This window comes from Solea senegalensis, linkage group LG12 (assembly GCF_019176455.1).
Source record: "Solea senegalensis isolate Sse05_10M linkage group LG12, IFAPA_SoseM_1, whole genome shotgun sequence".
Lineage (NCBI taxonomy): Eukaryota > Metazoa > Chordata > Actinopteri > Pleuronectiformes > Soleidae > Solea > Solea senegalensis.
The window spans coordinates 12,398,785-12,418,783 of record NC_058032.1 but is presented as its reverse complement, the minus strand read 5'-3'; the positions used below and the strand labels follow the sequence as shown (position 1 = coordinate 12,418,783).

The window sequence follows — 19,999 nt, the reverse complement described above, 5'->3', positions numbered from 1 at the left end:
AGTATACTGGACTTTACACTCACTAACACCTTTTTCCTTCATTTACAGACACAAAATGTATTATTGTTGAATTTGCATGTGTATGTGACCATCTAATGTATGCAAGTAAATCATCCCAAAGACCATTGCAACAAAAAGTGTTATGTGTTTCAGAAAAGGAAAAATAACATACAGAAACATAAATCACTAAGTTTACCATTTGATTGAATATTTTTAAAACAACGTTTAACCCTGCAAGATTTGGAGTGTACTCGATCTTTGGGAAGGTTTGCACTCTCTGTGTTTACTGTATGTTGTTTGTAAATAACACGGCCGTGATGGTTGTTGGATGGATAAGCTGTGGTCCATGCAGTTCACACAGGACAAGCAGATTCAGCTTTAGATAATAGAAAGGCAACAATAACTCAGAAAAAAAGATGTCCTACAGTGGCAGAAGACTTGTCAGACACCTAATTTGGTACATTTACTGCCAAACGAAGCGGCTGGTGAGAGTACATTGGTCGATTTTAGGTATAAATTAAGTGAATCTAAAAAGATCTACTCACAGCTATCCATTATTTGCTACCCATATTCGTAAGGACAGAAGTACAGGACATCTTATATCCTGTACTTCTGTCCTTTTTTTCCAATTTCACAGTAATTTGTAACGCAAGTCAAACAAAAGCAACAGTGCAGGGCTCTGACATAACACTCGACACGATATTGTCGCTGCAGACTGGACAAGCTTGATATAACATTTCCATTAGCAGTCGAAATGGCAGAATGCTACTCTCAGTTCCTTCCTGTCTTAGAGGCGTGAACATCTTCTGCGAGGAGACGACAGCGCACATGTGATTGGTCGCTTGTGTGAATGACAGCGGCAATCATCCAATCACACGTCGTCTCCGCGGACACGTGCTTTTTTCTGCCGGTTCTAGAAAACCAACCACGAGTTGTCGTCGTGTGGGAGAATCCATCTTGAAGAGAGCTCTCCGGTTGTGTGACCAGTAAGCAGATTTACGTAGTACTTTATCCTCGGTGTTTATCATTGTACTGTCACGTAAGTACTCAGACTGCTGCACTGTTTTTGTTCTTTGTTTTTTTTTTCCTTCTGCGCGAAGTTTATTAAGAATCTGTAAAGTGAACAGAGCACGGGGCCTGAGCGTCCCTAGTACGGCCTCTGCATTACGTAACTGCGAATTTGAGTTGTTCGGGCAAGGCTTGGTTTATCAGTGTGAAACAGGCTGCTGCAGTCTTTTACTAATCTAGTTGTGGGCAGACATTTCCCTTAAGATAACGAGTGGTTAGCTTAACGTGTTACCAAACTGTAGTCTGACGTATTTTGCTGACTCTCTACAACGCACAAGGCTCGCTGTGTTTGTATGGAGCGCGGTTGTGCCGGTCAAAATGGTGGGAAATGCATGTATTGGCAGCATACAAATGGCGAAGCATGAACAGCACAGCGGATTATAAAACCACAGTCTCTTCATTGTATTCATGATTTTTTTCTCCCCTTGGATTCAGGTATAACAGCAAAATGTCCGAGACAGAGCAGCAGTTAATGGAGACTTCAGAAAACGGCCACGAAGTCACCGATGATTTAAACGGAGCCGGCCTCGGTGAAGAGGGTAACGACGACGACGGCGGCGCTGACTGCGGGGAGAGCGCGGAGATCGACGCGGACGGAAATTCACAGAACGGCGGCACGGAGGGCGGCCAGATCGACGCCAGCAAAGGCGAGGAGGATGCCGGGTGAGTCCACAACGGTAGTATGTAGGTGTTTTGGTGAAGGCGACGATTGTAATGCGCACTCGTGGTTTGCCATGTTTCTTTGTTCAGCCGGCCTTTGTTGGCGCCATGTGCAGAATGGAGGGGGATGGGCGCTGGAGCAGGGATCAAATCTAACATTTATTTGCTGAAGAGCGACTGTGCTCACACGCTGCATGTCGTAAGGCGATTGCCTCTATTTTAAAATATTGTAGTATAGTCAGAGGGCATTAGGAAATGTAGCCTGGCTTTCTACGTCATGGGGTCAACAGATGTTCTGGAACAGTGAGTACATTTACAACCCCCTGCCCAACAAGCCACCCTGCCCCCACAGCCATGAATAAAGTTGGAGTAGCGGTGCTGCCTGCAGTGAGGTCTCCAGCAACCTGTTTTTAATTTATTTGATCGATTTTCACTCAAAATGTCTGAATGGAAACTCAAGAAAAACAAAAACGCTACATGTGTTGATGTGGTGGAGCAGACATATCAATAGGAATTGTCAAAACAGGGACAGATTTGCAAATAAAGGAAAGGTATGTGTGGCCTGAAGAAGAAACCACAAAATTATTTGACTTAATGCAAGAGGTAACTGTTTCATTCATTTCTTAAATTTAAACGTTCTGTCTTGATTAGATGATGGGGGAGAAACAGCCAAAGTTATGACACTGCTATAAATGAGCCACCGACTGCCTCAATTTCTAAAGATGGGCCATGGCCATTGATCTCTAGTTAACTTTTCTTTGCCATTGCCTCCTTTGACCCTGGTTTTGAAATTCGGTCCTGATAAAATAATAATAGTTGCTCAATTGCAGGGGCTGGATATGCCCATAAATGCAATTTCTTGAACTGAATCTGTAAACATTTAATGATATAATTTGCATGAAAATAGGATCAATACTGAATGGTTTCTTTTCCCTCTTGTCATGTTCAGGAAAATGTTTGTTGGTGGTCTAAGCTGGGACACAAGCAAGAAGGATCTTAAAGATTACTTCTCCAAATTTGGCGAGGTGACAGACTGCACCATCAAGATGGACCAGACGACAGGCCGGTCTAGAGGTTTTGGCTTCATTCTCTTTAAAGAGCCAGCCAGTGTAGACAAGGTGAGTGATGAAGCAATTATGTCATTGTCTAACACACTTGTGTGTTGACGTGGTGGGTAGATAAACATGTTTGGGTGTTGTTGTTTTTTAGGTTCTTGAACAGAAGGAGCACAAGTTAGATGGCCGACAGATTGACCCAAAGAAAGCCATGGCCATGAAGAAGGAGCCAGTCAAGAAAATCTTTGTGGGAGGCCTCAACCCCGAAACCTCGAAGGAAGTCATCGAGGAGTACTTTGGGACATTCGGAGAGGTGATACTATGTTTGTTGCATAGTTTCTTTTAGCCCATCTTTACAGTCAGGCTGGTTCTTATTTAGTGTGGAGGGCGGTGAGCTCAGCTCACAAGTGGACAGACATGACCATGATTGTGCATGTTCACTTAAGATCTTACCGTTAATGTCCACGTCTGAGCAGTGCAAGTCACAAAATGGTTACGATAAAGTAATACTTTTATTTTTATTTTACTACTAGATTGAGACCATTGAACTCCCTCAAGATCCAAAGACGGAAAAGCGGCGAGGATTTGTGTTCATCACATATAAAGAAGAGGATCCTGCCAAGAAAGTTCGGGAGAAAAAATACCACAATGTCGGTGGAAGCAAGGTAATTGAATATCACACATTCTGCATATTTGTATATTTTGCTTCTAAGTTTATACACGCCAGTTCACTCTTTACTGTGATGTGCTCCTTTTGTTGAACCAGTGTGAAGTTAAAATTGCCCAGCCCAAAGAGGTCTACCAGCAGCAGCAGTTTGGCGCACGTGCATTTGGGGGCCGTGGCAGGAGCCGTGGGGGTAAGAATCTTTTTTTGTGTGCATATACTTGTTTTCCAACATGTATTTAAATTTGAGTGGATTTAATGTGTTGGTGACGTGCTGCAGAGTTATGACATAGGCTGCACCTGTTGTTTTTAGGCCAGAGCCAGAACTGGAATCAAGGCTACAATAACTACTGGAACCAGGGATACAGCCAGAACTATGGCTATGGACAAGGCTATGGATATGGCGGCTATGGCAACTATGATTACCCTGCTGGTTATTACGGCTATGGGGGTGGCTACGATTACAGTAAGCGATAAAATGCCCCCGGGGAACAAAAAAGAACTTTATTTTCTTGGTCCTCCTTGTTGTACAGAAGAACTCAGTCCCTTTTTCTCTTGTCCTCCAGACCAGGGCAATACAAGCTATGGGAAAACTCCAAGACGTGGAGGCCACCAGAGTAGCTACAAGCCATACTGATCACACGTAGTGCAGGTATGCATTTTTGCATCATCCGTAGTAGTATGAGAACATAGATGTAACCATTGGTGCCTTTTTTGATCCTAAAGATCTCCATCTACTCTAAATCCATTCAAACATTGTGGTGGGGTTAGAGTAGGCCGTGGTGTGGGGTCTGTGATCACAAAAGATGGGTTCATTTCACCTGTCAGCCATCTTAAAATGCATCTCTACGAACACTACTTGATCACTAAGGGTTGAGTTGGTGGTGGTATAACAGAAATAAGGACAGTTCCACCTTTCACCAAGGTGCTACATAAAAGCGGTGTCCCCCCCAGTGTGCCTGTCCATTCACTGACCTGTCAAACTCATTCATGCACCTGTCTGTCTTTGTGTAACTGCATGCCACATTTGGTTTATTCTCAGTAATGTTAAGCACCGTGTTTTTCTCTTAAGGTCTAAAGTAAATAAGAAAAAGAGATCCATGGTCTGACCACAGCGAACATGGGCTCTGGCTTTTCCTTTGGAGTTGGCAGAAATTTGGACTCATGCTCCATTTGTACAGATCAAGTGAGGAACTGGGGAAGCAAATGTCACTTTTCCACTTTTTTTATTTTATATTGTTTTGTGTCCATTTACATTTCCAGTGATGGAAGTGTTATTTTTACTGTACTTTTTGGTACCTTTTTGAATCTAATGTATTGTATGGTTGTATTTTTACATGTCTACTGGATTTACAGATGAGCAGGAGCAAGAGCTTGTAAAGCTCACAAATAAAACAATTTTTCTTTTTTTTTCTTTTGGTGTTTCTAGATCTTTAGTTACTTTCTCCCGTGTTGAGAGATGGAGTTGTGCATGGCTTCATAAGTGGGGTGAGGTAAAAAAGGGATTTAAACTAATCAAAGGGTTCATTGTAAGCATTATGGAGTGAATGTTTGCAGATGGCAAAGTAGACGTAAACAACCAGCATCTTTTTTTTTTGTCTTTCTTTTTTTTTTCCTTTTGGCTTTTAAGGAGATTCTTCCCCCTTCATGTCTGCAATTTTAAGTGGCTTTACTAGTGTTATTCAACTGAACGCAAGCCTGTTAATGTAAGAGGGCACTCCCTCTCTCACTGGAAACTCATTCCTCTAGTGTCTTGGGCAAATTGGTAGAAATAAACTTTTGGTTTATATTACACATGGATCTTTTTGTTATTATTTGTAAAGTTAATGTTAAATGTTTTGTACTGTTTAAATGGCTTGCTTGTTTTGTCCTGAGTAATATTAATATCTATGGACACCTCATTGGAAACCTGTGGGAGAGGACTTCACTCTCCCACAGGATAACTGAGTGTTACTGCCCACCTCATTAGATGTGAAACTGCTATACTTGAGCATTTTTGTGAATGTGTCCAGGAGTTAAATATAGTGGTCTGGTAAGTGCTTATCTCAACCATCTGTGTATTGAGAACATGTTGCTGATCAGTATTTTAAACTGTAGGTAAAAGAACAAACAAGAATCAAAGAGTGAAGAATTTGCTGTTAAGCATTTATTAGTCTTGATTTGGAATATTTCTTGAGTTTTTGTGTCCCATTAGCGTCTTATCTCCCCAATGGTAATGATGTGCCTCAGCTAGTTTCACTGGACTTCATTTCTAGGTTTATCAGCCCGTACCATAAACTGGAACTGAAGACCTGGGGGGAGAAGAAAATTAGGGTAGTACAGATCCAAATTTTAAAGCAGGTTCTTAACTTATTGACCACCTGGTATCACCATTTTTATATTCCCACTAACATTAGAACTTGCTGTGAGAAGATGCTTATAGTAAAGTCAAGTCCCTACATTGGTCAGTGTTAAGTGCAAGGGATCAACATGTTCTGCCAAGTGAAATGACTGAACTTGTACTGGAATTCCAAGTTTAAAACATTCATATCTCTACCTCTGAACTTTATGAATGTGACCATCTGACAATGTCTGATGCAATTAAAAGTTTTTCTACAGGTTTGACAAACCTTAGTCTTCCTTTTCAACTTTGAGATCAATGGCTGAGATGTCTGAAAGAACAAATGAATCCTGTGAGTTATTCTGCACATGTGTAAATGTCCTCATGGGCATGTTTTATTTCAAACTTTTACTCAAGTGTGTTCAGGAGAAAAAGTCATACGATTCTCTGGTAAGCAGGTGTCATGTGAAGGTTGCGTTTGTGTAAGTGACCTGTGAGGATGCGGTCGATGCATTGCACTACCAGTTCTGCGTCGTCCATACTGAAGCACATGGGAGGTTTAAACTTGACGACACTTTCCCATGGGCCGTCTGTACTGACACAGATTCGATGGTCCTCTTTCAACCTACATCACATGGTGGAGACAGTCACTTAAGAGATGCGGCACAATTATTTTCCTGGCAGTGCAACGGTTATTGTATTGAATAGTAATTCCACACCTTTTAACCACCATTGCTGCCGTTTCTGTGTCGGGGGTCCTCTGCTCTCGGTCTGTGACCAGCTCAAGCCCCACAAACAGCCCCACACCTCTGTCACAAAACAGAACGGTCACTATCAATCGTTCACGGCATAGTTGGGTGGTATAATACGCATGGAATGTCAACACTCGGTCCCAATAATGAGTGGGAGAAAATACTATCTGTTTCTAATCCTCAATTGGATATGAAAATGATTCTGACAGTCATGCACGGTGAGGTTGAATGTGGGTTGTATTAAAGCATAGATCTAGCAAATGGCTACCAAGTAACTGCTGCATTATGGATCTGGGATGAGTGTGCCATCCTTAACTGTTAAAAGGAGATGGCCTGTAGTAAAGCTGATGACCAATAACTGGATATTTACCCATAGAGTGTGAAATGTCATGCCACTTTTGGGGTCAGTGACACGCGGCCGAGGCAGTGTTTAGTAGAAAGAAATGCTCAAGTAACCTCAGACTGGCCTGACGGTTGACCACAAGTGCACAGTGAAGATCAGGAAGAAATAGCTTATGGACAACATTGTGTATCCTTAGATTGCTGCTTTTTTAATTCAATTTTTGAGCCTTTTTTTGTGGCTTGGCTTGGGGCCTTTCCCTCACATGACACTTTGATAAATCATTTGACTAGGCCAGGGACTAAGTGATGAATCGTCTCTTCCAGGTCTGGTCCTCAGAACGTGGACATTTTAAAGTAAATCCACTTTGTTTGTATGCGAGGGGAGAGGGGCTCACGATCAAGTTTCATACAGAGATATTTGCAGCTTCCTTAGTAAATCTTAATGCTCCAATGGCCCTGTGCAACCTAGAATGAGAAAACAATAGCGCAGCCAATACAATAATATTATCCCACTTCAAATGATGCCACAAAATGAACAGTAGGTGAAGAGCTGTCAGTCCGACGCTATTCACTCTTGCAGTTAAGTCAACAGCATAGACTTAGGCTGTTAACTGTGGGTTCTTGTGGTACCAGCCCCTTCAGCCAGTGACCTGTTGCTGTTTTGTCGTACTGTGATCAGCTTTAAGTCTAAGTGCAGTTACTCTAATTATAATTTGTGATGCTTATTGGGCTGTTAGGTATATTATACATTTCAAAGGGAATACTTCTGCAGCAAGGTTATGACCTTAAATGATTCACATGTGGAGCCAAAGACTGCTACTACTCTGTGGCCAATAATGTATGACTTAACTCCACCATTACTATTTCAGTATCATTCATTGCCCTTTAAATGTTATATAACGAAACATTGTAGTTGGCATTTTAGGTCTGTGTTTCACTTTGGTGGCACCATTGTGAGTGTAACATAGTAGTTTGGCATATGCACTGTGCTCTGTATTTTCATGCTGTGGATTGAGGACGATTAAATGGCTAAAGGTCATTATAGTTACAGTAGTAAATATAGGCTAAAAGGAAAGCTGCACAAAAGTTTGCAAGGCCATATTGTTTGCTGGAAATTCAGGTGGCAGCTGGACACTATGTACTAGTCTTGGTTTGGTTTAACTATTAATGCCAACCATCACCATTAGCGGATGTTTAGGTATACATGTATTGTCTGTGCTAGAGCTAATGAATAACACTAAAAATGTGTTTCATAGGTTTCTTAAAAAATTAATAAACTCAGTAATGAGCTACCAGTCACATATTTTCCAGAGCACATAAAGAAGTGGCAACGATCGCAGGAGATTTTGAGCAAGCTCTGGCTTTGTCCTTCGCATTCTTACAATGTGCTTTTGGCAAGTCATTTACATAAGCTACACACTCTGTCATGATGTCTTGCACAAGTACTCTCGTACCCACAATTCTTATGTGTAGCAGTGATGTCAATGATGGTGATGCCCAAAAATGGGAGAATTCACAATGGATATGGGATGTGAATTCCTTCACAGTCTTAACACCTTTGCTTATTTGTCTGTTTTGTGATGATAGTGGAGAATGACTGCAGGAACTAGAGTCACTCTAAAAGTGGATTTGCACTGGTCATCTCCCTGAGTACATATTTCATGGAACTATAGGAAATTAGACTAATGTCCAAAGTGTGAAATGGTGGAATTGGACATATTAGGTAAAAAAACAAAAAAAAAAATCCTCTAAATTAACCAACTTTTATTTACAAAAACAAGAATAGCAACATCCTCACCTGACATCGCCAATTACTGTATGTCTTGTTTGCAGCTCTGTGAGCAAATCCTTGAGGTGTGCTCCCACTCTTGTGGCATTTCCTCTTAGGTCCTCTTCTTCAATCACATCGAGGACTGCCAGGCCAATTGCACATGACACCGGATTCCCTCCAAACTGCATGAAATTAGACAGAAAACACTGTCACTGAAAAACACAATTTGTATTTTAATTTAAGATCAGAGCAATCTGTTTATTATTGTTTCATGCTGTGCGGTGCCTTTATTGATGTTGCTTTTTGCTGAATAGTTCAATCTCAATTTAGTCAAGTCAAGCCCATTGCCGTGGAAATTAAGGAAAACATTTACATTTCACGAAACAATTTGAAAATAAAAATAACTAGGTTGTTACTATGCAACTTTTAAAAGATGAATATACCGGCTTTAAGGAGCGTTTACTGGTATTTTACTGAAGTTACTGTATAGTTACTGTATTGAAGTACTCCACTCCATTGGCCGTGAAAGCCCCAGCTATCGCCGCAGTGGTTGCCACACATGCCAAAGGATGCCCGTTGCCCATGGGCTTGCCCAGCGTCACAATGTCAGGACAGAAACCATCACCCTGCAGCTGGAAAGCCCAGAAGTGAGTGCCCACACGTCCAAAACCTGTCTGCACTTCGTCTGCCACAAACACTCCACCGGCTGAGCGCACGTATCTGTGGAGCGTATGAGGAAGACGCACCATGTTAGCTTATACTGCACATGTGGCTGAGCCCGATCAGATCCTACAAGTAAATCATTTCTCACTCTGCAACTTTAGCTGAATATCCTTGAGGGAAGATGATTTGACCTCCGACACTTGGCAATGACTCTGCAAAGAATGCACAGATCTGTGGGGTAAAAGGTAGCCAATTAGTAGCGTAAATATATATGTCAGTCATTTATTTTTAAATATTCTAAATGTATTAGCATAGTGGTGCAGTAGATGTTATGGATAGAATAGATTAGAATAGAGAAAGCTGGCATTGTGGAAAATAGAGCTGCAACAAACGATTATTTTCTCGATTCATCGATTAATTGTTTGGTCCTTAAAATGTCATAAAACCTTAAAAAATGTTGAGCTGTATTTGTCAAACCTGGAAATGATGATGTTCTCAAATGTCTTAATTTGTCCACAAACCAAAATGATTAACTTTTAATAATTTCTTTGTTATTCAGAGCAAGGTAATGAATAAAATACTCACATTTAAGAAGCTTTAACAACCAAAAATCTCGTTTTAATCATGAAAAAGTTTCAAAGCAATTAATCAATTATCCAAATAGTTGTCGATTAAATCAGTGCAACTCAAATGTATTTATAGAGCACATTTTTAAAATGAACACAACCGACGTCAGATAACAAAATAAAATCAGTACAAATAGAAAGCATGAAAACATAAAACATGTAAAAAAAAAAAGAAACAAACAAAAACAATGAGAGTCCAACTTTGCATGTGTTAAATGCCATGGATTAATAGTCTTTAATGACGAAGATCAGTGTACAACAAGCACAAAAAAATAATACCCTTAACAACCGTTGTTGTTCCATGACGGAACAATGAATGGATAATAAAAGGTTAAAGTTTACCTTACGGCCCTTCCTGTGCACCTCGTCTATCATGTCTTTAACTGTATCAGCGTATGCTTGGCCTGGGTTGGGGTGATTCTCTCTGTATATGCCTCTGTAGGTGTCTGGTAAGGGCGCCTAGGAAAATAAAACAAAAACAAACAAAAAAAACACTCTTTCAGACAAACACTGTTGGTCAGCAGTTTGTGTAATTGTGACCATATAGATTTACACACCACATGAACCCATTCTTTCTGTCCTTTTAGTTTCCGGAACTTGTAAGGACTAATGTCGATGAGGGACGTTAGATGCCCGTGGTATGCACTAGTGTAGAAGGAGAGTTTATTGTAATTTATAAGCAAGTGTATTGGCAGAGGTAGTACATGCACTATACTCACTGGTCAAGCACTATGACGTCCTCATGTTGCGTGTACTGCTGTGCCAAGCGTAGGGCAAGGTCATTGGCCTCTGATCTGTCAGACGTGCAGATGTGAAATCAGTGGGAGGTTAATTCAGTAAACCATGCGGCGTGTGATCTATAGACAACTACTGAGAACAACAAACTTATTTATTGGACATGATTTGTGTGACTATAGGACCAGGCCGAAACAGAGTTCTGGTACAATATTGTGGTGTGATATTGTGGGATTTGGTGTCATTAATTGAAAACCACAATAACTAAGAAGTAGTAGAAACAGTAGTTTAGTTTAGTACTACAGTATTTATTGCTACCTTAGGAAACGTATGGCACATAACACTCAATTTTGTTGTAGTGTGTTCTAGTAATTATGTGTGTGACATATATACAGTATATATTTTTTTAAACTGAGTGGAGAAGATAAATGACAAATGAGAGTCACAAACAGCTGTTTCTTTAGTTCTGTTTCTACAATATGTTCTTTTGAAGGTGGCATGTGCTCGAATTAACTTGGTCAATTCAGATTTACTTCAAGTTTTACTTCAGTTAATCCTAACTGGTGCCAGGACTGGACTGTGAGTGTATGTATGCACAATATGTAGAAGCTCTATTTACCCAGAGTTAACAAAGTAGAAGACACACAGCTTCTCTGGCAGAGTGGCAGCCAGGCGCTCTGCATACACAACTATGTTGTCGTGCAGGAATCTTGAATTCACGTTCAGGAGATCCATTTGTGCTGCTGCAGCTTTTGTAATTGTGGGGTGACAATGGCCAACTATCATAGAAAACATACTGTATGTTATATAACATAACATTCATTATTGATCAAAGGGCAATGAAGAAGTGACTAAGCACTAAAGGCTTTACCGTGTTGAACGTTACTGATGCAGTCCAAATAGCGCCTCCCATTTTCGTCGAACAGATATTGTCCTCTTGCTTTGATTATTTTCACTGGATCGCCCGAATAAAAGAGTCTGCACGACTGTCTGAGATCGAAGATATTGACACAAGTCAGTGTCTGTCAACACTGAATGAAAATGAAAACAGCAGATTGATCTCAACATACCCGATTAATCTCGTCCTCATGGCGAGAGTGTCTTCTTTCTTGAGTTGTTGGAGAGCCATAACTCACGTAGTGTGTCTGTGCGTTAAAAAAAACGGTAACGTGAGACTAAGAAGTAAACATTAAAGAAGAAGTTCACAGCGTTTACGCGGTGAAGGGACTGTTCCGGTATTACCAGCGCGCACTTGAACAGATGTTTACGGTAACCGCAAGTCCACAGCTCGGCAGATGGGGCACGATGATCACACACGCTTCACACAAAACGATTAACATCAGTAATGAATGAATATCGAATCAATGCATGTATGTATCAGAGTGGTCCTTGACAGAAATAACAGGTGACTGTTTTAACAGTAGCTCAACTTTCACATGTTCACCATTCATCGGAATATTTATTCTAAATAGAAAAACTGACAAAATAAACCATGGGGAAAAACAGATATATAGTACAAGGTACAGGAATTCTAAGAATTAAAAAAATGTGATCAATTCTATTTGCCGATGTCCTGATCCCTCACTTGGTGTTGACGTTGTATTTTGAAAACCGGATGGTGGTAACTCCGTATATCTTGTCGCTTCAGTACATTTACCATAATTGCAACAATACGGGCGCACTCCAATTCTAAGAGTCGGCTGATGAAAGAAGACCATTATCTTCCCTTTAGCTCCCCCCTCAGTGTCAGTGTGGAGGTGTAATGCATTCAGTTGAGACAAACATATGAGAAGATTTGCCCTTTTCTTAAGTTCATCTTCTGCGAATTACACACATGTGTAGTATGTACACACATGTAGCTCTTTTTGTCAAGTGCAGCAGAGAAAACTAAAGGTTCAGTCAAGTTAAAAACAATTCCACAATCCATGAATAGTTTTTGTCTCGTCCTTACATCAGCCACGCGTGCGTCAATGGTGGGTTTGGGTTATAGTTAAGATAGATGATGACCGTAACACACAGTAACACACAGTAGCACACATTACTACAAACTACTACACAGCGGGGAAAACAGAGCGATAACAGTTTTTTTGTTTTTTTAAAATCAGGGTTGATTAGACGCTGTCGCTTTATTTAGAAAGGTCTAATCGCGGGGCTCTAAATAGTACAAAGTAGTGCAAACTAATATAAAAACACTCTTCTAAAAAAATCATTTTTAACCGGGAAACATAAACATAAATTGTTTATTTGAAGATGATGTGGTTTTGCGTGTTATTGGCTGTCGACTCGTTTATTTTTTTTTAGACATAGGATCAAAACACCCTCTGCAGTGGTATCTTCCATGGGCTATATATTGTTGGCTAACTGAGCTTTATCCGGTCCGCCGAGTGCAGCTTCGGTTGCTAAGGAACCGCTGAACACAGGTAATACATCAGGACAGCTGTAGCATGCTAGCGTGCGAAGAGGCTGCGTAGCTAAGCTAAAACTTCCGCTATTTCAGATGTGTACATAATCGATCCTGCTTATTAACCTTTCTCGTAACGAAGTCTGAAGAGTCGTGGCTATAACTTGCTTCAGTGACATATCGATAGCAAACAGGCAGAGTAACTGTTACCCTGTCAGCTGGCTAACAGAGCCGGCTAATAACTCGGTGCACCGCGGGCTGCATGGTGTCGCCGAGCTAACCTGCGCTAAACTATCCTCATCATCTTAATTTAACGAAGCTTCGTGTTTGTTTGTCTTTCCTTCGCAGTGTCAAACAGTTATTTTACGTGTTATTTCACGTGCTAATGTCGGAGATACTGTCAAGTTGTATTTTTATTTGCTAATACTAGAAGATTGATTTGTATACCAGTGTGGACGGAAAGTAACCTTAAATCAGACACACACGGTTAGATTATGTCATCTTCCGTCATTACTGAGGATCTTCTTCTTTTGATTGGGTTTATTGGCGGTTGACAACCTGCTTATGAGCTGGAAGGAAGACTGAGAATCCTCACAGCCATGTTAGCCTTCATGGTCTCAATCAGTGGTGTCTTGTGCTAGGTGCGTTCGACATGGTAAATACCGCATGTGTATTATTGAATAATTAGCCTAGAGTAAAGTTTGGCTCAAACTGAAAAGTGATCAAGTTTTTCATTAGTTGCACGTTAAAAAGCTCGGCTGTGTTGAGCATATGGAGTCGGATGTGCTTTCATTGTCAGTTTGTGCTGCTGCTGCCACATGACGAAGTTCAGCCTCTGTCCTGGTGAAGTCGTTTGTCCTCTGGCATGTGGAATGAGGCTAACAGTGTAGCACAAGCAGGAAGGCCCTGGGAGCCACATCTCACTACCAGCAACAAGTGCTAAAGCAAATTATCTTCAGTGTACAAGGTGTTTTTAATATTGTGGAGATGGCAAACATAAGTTTGAAGTAGCAACTAATACATTATTGACTTGAGCGATGGCAGCATTGAATGTATTACTATTGTTGGTGCTCTGCAGTCTAAAGGGTCACTGAAAGGACTTAAAGTTTAAAGAGCAGGTATTGATTTCTCACTTTCTGTTTCATTATTACATGTACACTATGCAGTGATGTGCTAGGATTTCTTTTATGGGCCAGTGTATGTTGGTCTAGAGCTAAAGCAAAATCGGAGCTATTTTGATACACTAGTTATTTGTTTGAATAAAACTGATACACAGACTGTCTTATGGTCTTACTCTCTGGTCTCACCACCCCATTTTGACTTTGCCTTGGTAACCCAAGCCATGGAGACCTGTTCACTGTTCTTTTGTCCCCCTTGCAAAGATACGATGGCATGCTTCCAGCCTCTTTTCCCATTCATTTTTCACACACTTCCCCCATCCATTCCCTTTTTGTCTATCCCTCCCCCTCCATTCTCTCCACAGTACACAACTCTGGTCATTTGTTTTTATTGGACCCAACTGACTTTGATTGCCATTGTATTGCCCCAAAGGTTTTCACTTTCGCCATATTTAGCTTCTTTTTTTAAAAAATTAAAAAAGTGATCACGTTCGCTGAGCATGATGGAATGTGAAGTGTTTCTTTGTTCTGGGTCTCCTCAAATCCATGTGTTCTTTCTGCCTTTTGTGAACATGAACTTCTGCCACTGCCTTTTTTGTATGTGACTGTTGTTGCATTGAAGTCACAGCCTGGATCTCATACATGTATTTAGAACATATAATCTTGCCACCTCATATCTCTTGCTGTGGGTTTTCCCCACACAACAGTTGTGTAACGCGGAAGGAAAATCCTAATACCAACTTTAATACTGTTCTTCAAGGCTTGATGGATGTGTCTATTAACTTGTTATATGCTTTTGTGCAATGTGCATGTCTCTAATGTGTCCCACTAGGTGCCCTCAAGATGTTGCCATAGAGAGCATATGGTCAGTCTGGCTGGTTGAGGTGTGGAGGGGACACCACAAAACCATGCCAGGATTTCCACTGTCCTGATTAAGCCTCCACATCATTCATGTTCATCCCTGGATTGTAGCTACAATTATGGTGACGCTTCTCACAGAGCAGCTTCGTAAGCAGAGTCTGGAGGAGCCTTATCACAAGGCTTTCTCATTCAGCGTGAAAGCGGTACGTTTTATAGAAATGAAATCTTGTTCCTTTTTTTCAAAATATTCTCATTGCTATTTACTTTTTTTTTTTTTGCTTCTGTTTTAGTCATTACCAGCAGTGGGCTCCAGTCCCACTCTTTCCTGGAGTGCTGGTAGATCAAGACGAGGCAAGTTTATTTGATAATTTAGTGCAGCTTTTTTAACCTGTTGGTGGGGGAAATATGCCTCATATCAGTCTTTTGACTCTTTCAGAGACTAGCTTAGCCACCTACTCATCATTGAAAGGACAACATCCAGCTGAATCCTGTGGACATGGTTCCCTTAGGCCTACTTCCCACTCTGGAGTACATCTCCAGAGCATGAAAGTTTCCTTCACAGATGAGGCTCTCCAAAGCTCACCTCCACCACCACCTCCCAAACGCCACTGTCGGTCCCTTTCTGTTCCAGAGGACCTGTTTCAATGCCGCTCTGCCTGGCATCCTAGTGCATCCAAGGTTTGGACCCCAGTCAAACGTGGCTGCCAAAGTGGAGGAGCATCTAGTTCAGGCTCTGCTGCCAGCTCTTTGCCACTTTGTGGTCCCAATTCCTCTTTCACCTCTTCCTCTCTTCACTCATCTTCTAGCCCAACCTTTTTTAGCTTAGCGCTCTCCTCTGACTCTCCACTTCCATGGAGCTTCCCATGGGACCCCTGTGATACACTGAAAGGAGCTTGCTCTGCTTCCTTTGCTACTCCTTCCTCCTGCTCCTCTTCACCAGCCCCCCTGATTTCTCATTCTGTGCTCCAACGTCGCTTCTCACTCTCTCCAGTGCACATTCAGGACACCCCTGTTGTGCTCCTGCCGCTTCGGCCCTCCCTTGCTTCAGCTGTGACATATAGCTGTTCTGGCATGGAGCACCCAGCCCTGTCTCAATCGCCTACTTCAGCCTGTAGTACACCAACTTCTTCCAGGCGTGACATTCATCCACCGCTGCCGCGATGCCACTCTCAGCCCTGTGACATGCGCAAACCTCGATTGAAGAGGCGCCATGATGCAGATGTTCTTCCCTATACTAGACCAGGCCTGGACTTCAGCAAAATGACACAGGTGAGAAAGAAAACCACTTTAAGTCTTCTAGCACAGCACAGTTCACCTTGGTTCCCCAGTCATCGCTCCTTATTTCAGATCACAAGTGTAAAGTGACCCATGTCCATATCCTCATCTTGCTCAGATCAGTGCTTTCAAGTTTAGGTGTCTGGGCTCTTTTTTTGGTGCAGGGCAGGACATTTCTACCAATCGGCAAAAACAAAACACAACCACTTCCCTGTTGATTGGATCCATTATTATTATTATTATTATTATTATTATTATTATTATTGTTAGCTGCTTAATCAAAACAAATTAACTAACTACAACTAACTGACAAACTGCATCCGCATTAACAAATGTTGTTCAGGCTAAATTCTTATATCTTTCACATTTTACTCCTCACTCATTTTGTGTTCAAATGTCACTATGTTGGTTCTCTTGAGACTTGCTGACTCATTCAAACATATTACTAATTTGCAATAAGTTTCTCAGCTCCAGTGATACAGCTGGTCCTTCTCTTGTTGTTCAGGTCATTAACTCTCAATCCATACTTGACCAAAGACACGGACACAATCATCCATGATGACTTCCAGTGATGTTGTCGCTGCACTGCTTTTATTGAGATGTAGGACACTTAATTAATTAAGTTGAGAAAGAGACTGGGCTCTGTTTTACAAAGATGTTTAAGTGCAGAATTGTCACACAGTACTAATGAAGCTTATTTCTTCACTCTAGATTGGTAATTGTGAGAGCCTAGCATGTGGCACAGGTGGCTGCATAGTTCCAGTGTCGTCCCAGGCAGAGCAATGCTCAGCCTTCTCCCCTGCTGACTTCCTGGGACGAGGCAGCATTGGACCACTAAGTGAAAGTGAAGAAGAGGATGAGGAAGACGAAAGAAAAAGAACTGTGATAGATGGAGGACAGAAGATTGTTTTTGAAAGAGACTGCACAGAACTGGACTTAACCCTCATAGAAGAAAACTGACGACTTGTTGGTGCTCTCCATGTGATTAGAGAATCCATAACCATGTAAAGCACACTAGTAGGCTTTGTGTGCTCTTCAGGCAGAATCCTTGGGAACCTTTTGCCCACCAATGGCTTACCTTCACAGGTTGTAATGAAGAACCAAACATTTTGGGTTATCTAATATAAAACTACAAGGTGATGATTGTAACCCTTGAGCACTAGTTCTCTGATCAACATTTCATGAAATGTCAGTGCCTGCCAATTCAACACTCCATAGGGAAATGTGCATGAACGAATAAGCAAGTTTTCATGTGCGGTTTTTTTGGCTAATATTTTATATTGATAAGTCTTAATTAGTGTTAATTGTTGGTATGCCTTGATATGTTGCAGATCCTTATCAAATATCATCACATATTGCAGTAATTTGCAATATTATTTGCTCACATGTGGCACATGAAATACACACTTAAGTCAGACTAAATGGAATTAAGGTGTGCATTTGTCAGTGTCCATCAGATACTTATGGGTAATTAGTCTACATAAGTGTGTGGTTCTTTGAATTTGGTCTTTTGAAGTGTTGAACCAAATATTACAATGCATAATTCAAAATGGTATGCAGGCACGGCAAGCATAAAGATACTGTCCAATATAGAACCATATAAATGAATATGGTGCATGATTTGTGTGTTCTGCAATCAGACAGTGCCACAATGACTGCCGTGGCGACTCACTATTACCACTTTTTGATCTTGGCACAACTGCTTCCTAGATGTTTTAAAAAAGAAAAAGCCAAAGAAAGACGGGTAAAATTACGAAACTGCGCATTCTCTGGGAATTCAAATGTCCCTGAGTCAGCAGAAACTGGTTTTGTAGAGATGTTTCAACTCTCATCCAAGCTTTAGTTCTAGAACTGAAGAAGCCTCTTCAAGGAGAAGTAAAACATCAAGAAATCTGCGAGTCCAATGGCTACGGATTCAATGACATTTGGAGTACTATGACCTGGATGAATAAGAGTCTACACATACACTCTTGGGAAGTTTGCATTGATGCCACTGCAACAATGTTGGCTTGCTTACTGTCAGTATTTCACCAGATATGTCTATATTAATGCTCTGGTCGAACAATATACATTCCAAGATTTTGCTGCAGTTCTTAAATTCTCTCTAACACACACTCATACACACACACATAATTAATGAATTCATTACATCATCAAAGAGAAGGCTGTCAGATAGGAATAAACCTTCTTCCCTTAAATGTATTATTTTCTCTGGAGCCTTTTAAATAGCTTGGATTAATGCACCACAACAGCAGTCTTACTGATGATACTATAAACTGACCATGCCTTAAGCTTAATATACAGAGTTCTTGGGGCTGTGGTCTTTTCACAGCCAGACATTTTTGCAACCTCCATTTGTGCTGATTCAGATATTTTTGAACAAATAGTACATGCACTATAATTGTCAGTTGAATAACTGAACTGATGCTGCAGCTGGACTTAAAAGGGCACAATGAAATGTAATGTACAGTGGTTTGAGTAAGTACACATGTTGAGCCATTTCTATGAGTGACAAAGATGGTGGTGACATAGATGATTTGGTGGCCTTTCAGAAATGATTTTTCATGTGTTTTCAGATGGAAATATTCCTGTTGCACAATTTATGTACAAATAAACTTTAATAGAGAATGATAATTTTCCCAAAATGTGTCTCATTTTCCATTCAACACTTATTATTTTCATCATTATTTTATTTGTCAACTGTTTTCTTCATTAATTCATACGCACAGAAAATGTTAATATTTTAATAATGGTTTCCCCACACCTAAAAATGATGGTAAAGGTTTTGTTTAGTACACAAACCATATTCACTTTACAATCACAGAAGAGCAAATAATCCAGGAAACATAAACATTTGAATCAGAATCTACATTATTGGTCAGTGTACGACATACATGACACAGTTTATGACAGTGGATTTTTTTTGCTGTGTACATGGAAACAACGATGACAAAAACCCAATAAATAAGTTAAGCAGTGGTTCATTCATCCATCCATTTTCTATTTTCTCTGTTTTCAGTACCTGGTTGTACTGTACACATACTGTTGGAGTAAAGTAAAAAAACATATACCGTAAAATAGTTTTCATGAGGTGGTTTGACACATACATGCACTGTATATTGTGACATGTGCTGTATTTACAAATGTATGTCAGAATTGAAGAGGCTGTTTAAACTGCTTAAACTGATCCATTATCAGAATTGTTGGTGATTAATTGTGTAATCGAGGTATAGTTACATTTAAATAGTTCCAACTCCACAAAATGACTTGAGAAATTAGAGAGCAAATCAGAGGTCAGATTATTTGATTATTGTGACACCTAGTGGCTGATTTCTGAACAATAAGAATTTCTTAACTAATTCTGACTTTTCTAGCAGGTTAAACTCTACAGAGAAAAATACTATTCTGTTTTAAGAAAGACAATTTGCAAATATGGTATATGCATTTTTTAACATATATATATTTACATTAGTTTATAAACCTTACGTATTGCTGTCTGCAAATAGTACATCACAATATATGACATTTGAAGTGTACACTTGTAGAAAAGTTTGTGAGACTCAATAAGCAGTACTTTGGGAAAAAAAATAAAAAAATAGTCTATGCGTGTTTTTCAAACTCCGCCATGGGAGATGAGGGCGCTCCTTCCAGGTCAACGATGCTTTTTCACAGGCCGCCTGTCCCCTCC

General features: G+C 40.5%; 3 protein-coding genes across 7 annotated transcripts; 2 read left to right on the top strand and 1 right to left on the bottom strand.

The window, feature by feature from the left end:
• Positions 1–908: 908 nt before the first annotated feature.
• hnrnpaba (heterogeneous nuclear ribonucleoprotein A/Ba) lies at positions 909–5,239 on the top strand. 3 transcript variants are annotated; one of them, XM_044040097.1, is made up of 9 exons: positions 909–986; positions 1,504–1,731; positions 2,678–2,846; positions 2,938–3,096; positions 3,317–3,448; positions 3,550–3,640; positions 3,761–3,913; positions 4,014–4,099; positions 4,520–5,239. In XM_044040097.1, exons 2-8 carry the CDS (start codon positions 1,517–1,519, stop codon positions 4,082–4,084), a joined length of 990 nt encoding a protein of 329 aa, XP_043896032.1. In that variant the 5' UTR covers positions 909–986; positions 1,504–1,516; the 3' UTR covers positions 4,085–4,099; positions 4,520–5,239. The 3 variants fall into 3 exon arrangements, with proteins under 3 accessions (XP_043896032.1, XP_043896031.1, XP_043896033.1); XM_044040096.1 differs by having other exon boundaries at positions 927–1,039; XM_044040098.1 differs by lacking the exon at positions 909–986 and adding an exon at positions 1,119–1,389.
• A 332-nt stretch (positions 5,240–5,571) lies between these two features.
• On the bottom strand, positions 5,572–11,931 carry phykpl (5-phosphohydroxy-L-lysine phospho-lyase). Its single transcript, XM_044040095.1, has 13 exons — positions 11,727–11,931; positions 11,528–11,646; positions 11,276–11,435; positions 10,641–10,715; positions 10,479–10,566; positions 10,264–10,380; positions 9,444–9,526; positions 9,127–9,352; positions 8,660–8,814; positions 6,487–6,576; positions 6,259–6,392; positions 6,057–6,098; positions 5,572–5,738 (listed from the first exon to the last, which is right to left on the bottom strand). Exons 1-12 carry the CDS (start codon positions 11,783–11,785, stop codon positions 6,058–6,060), a joined length of 1,347 nt encoding a protein of 448 aa, XP_043896030.1. The 5' UTR covers positions 11,786–11,931; the 3' UTR covers positions 5,572–5,738; position 6,057.
• A 1,102-nt stretch (positions 11,932–13,033) lies between these two features.
• Positions 13,034–18,945, top strand: LOC122778769 (protein FAM53C-like). 3 transcript variants are annotated; one of them, XM_044040865.1, is made up of 5 exons: positions 13,034–13,076; positions 15,008–15,239; positions 15,327–15,387; positions 15,473–16,305; positions 17,023–18,945. In XM_044040865.1, the coding sequence occupies exons 2-5, from the start codon at positions 15,156–15,158 to the stop codon at positions 17,269–17,271; spliced, it is 1,227 nt and encodes a 408-aa protein (XP_043896800.1). In that variant the 5' UTR covers positions 13,034–13,076; positions 15,008–15,155; the 3' UTR covers positions 17,272–18,945. The 3 variants fall into 3 exon arrangements, with proteins under 3 accessions (XP_043896800.1, XP_043896802.1, XP_043896801.1); XM_044040867.1 differs by lacking the exon at positions 13,034–13,076 and adding an exon at positions 13,083–14,175; XM_044040866.1 differs by lacking the exon at positions 13,034–13,076 and having other exon boundaries at positions 14,183–15,239.
• Positions 18,946–19,999: the final 1,054 nt, after the last annotated feature.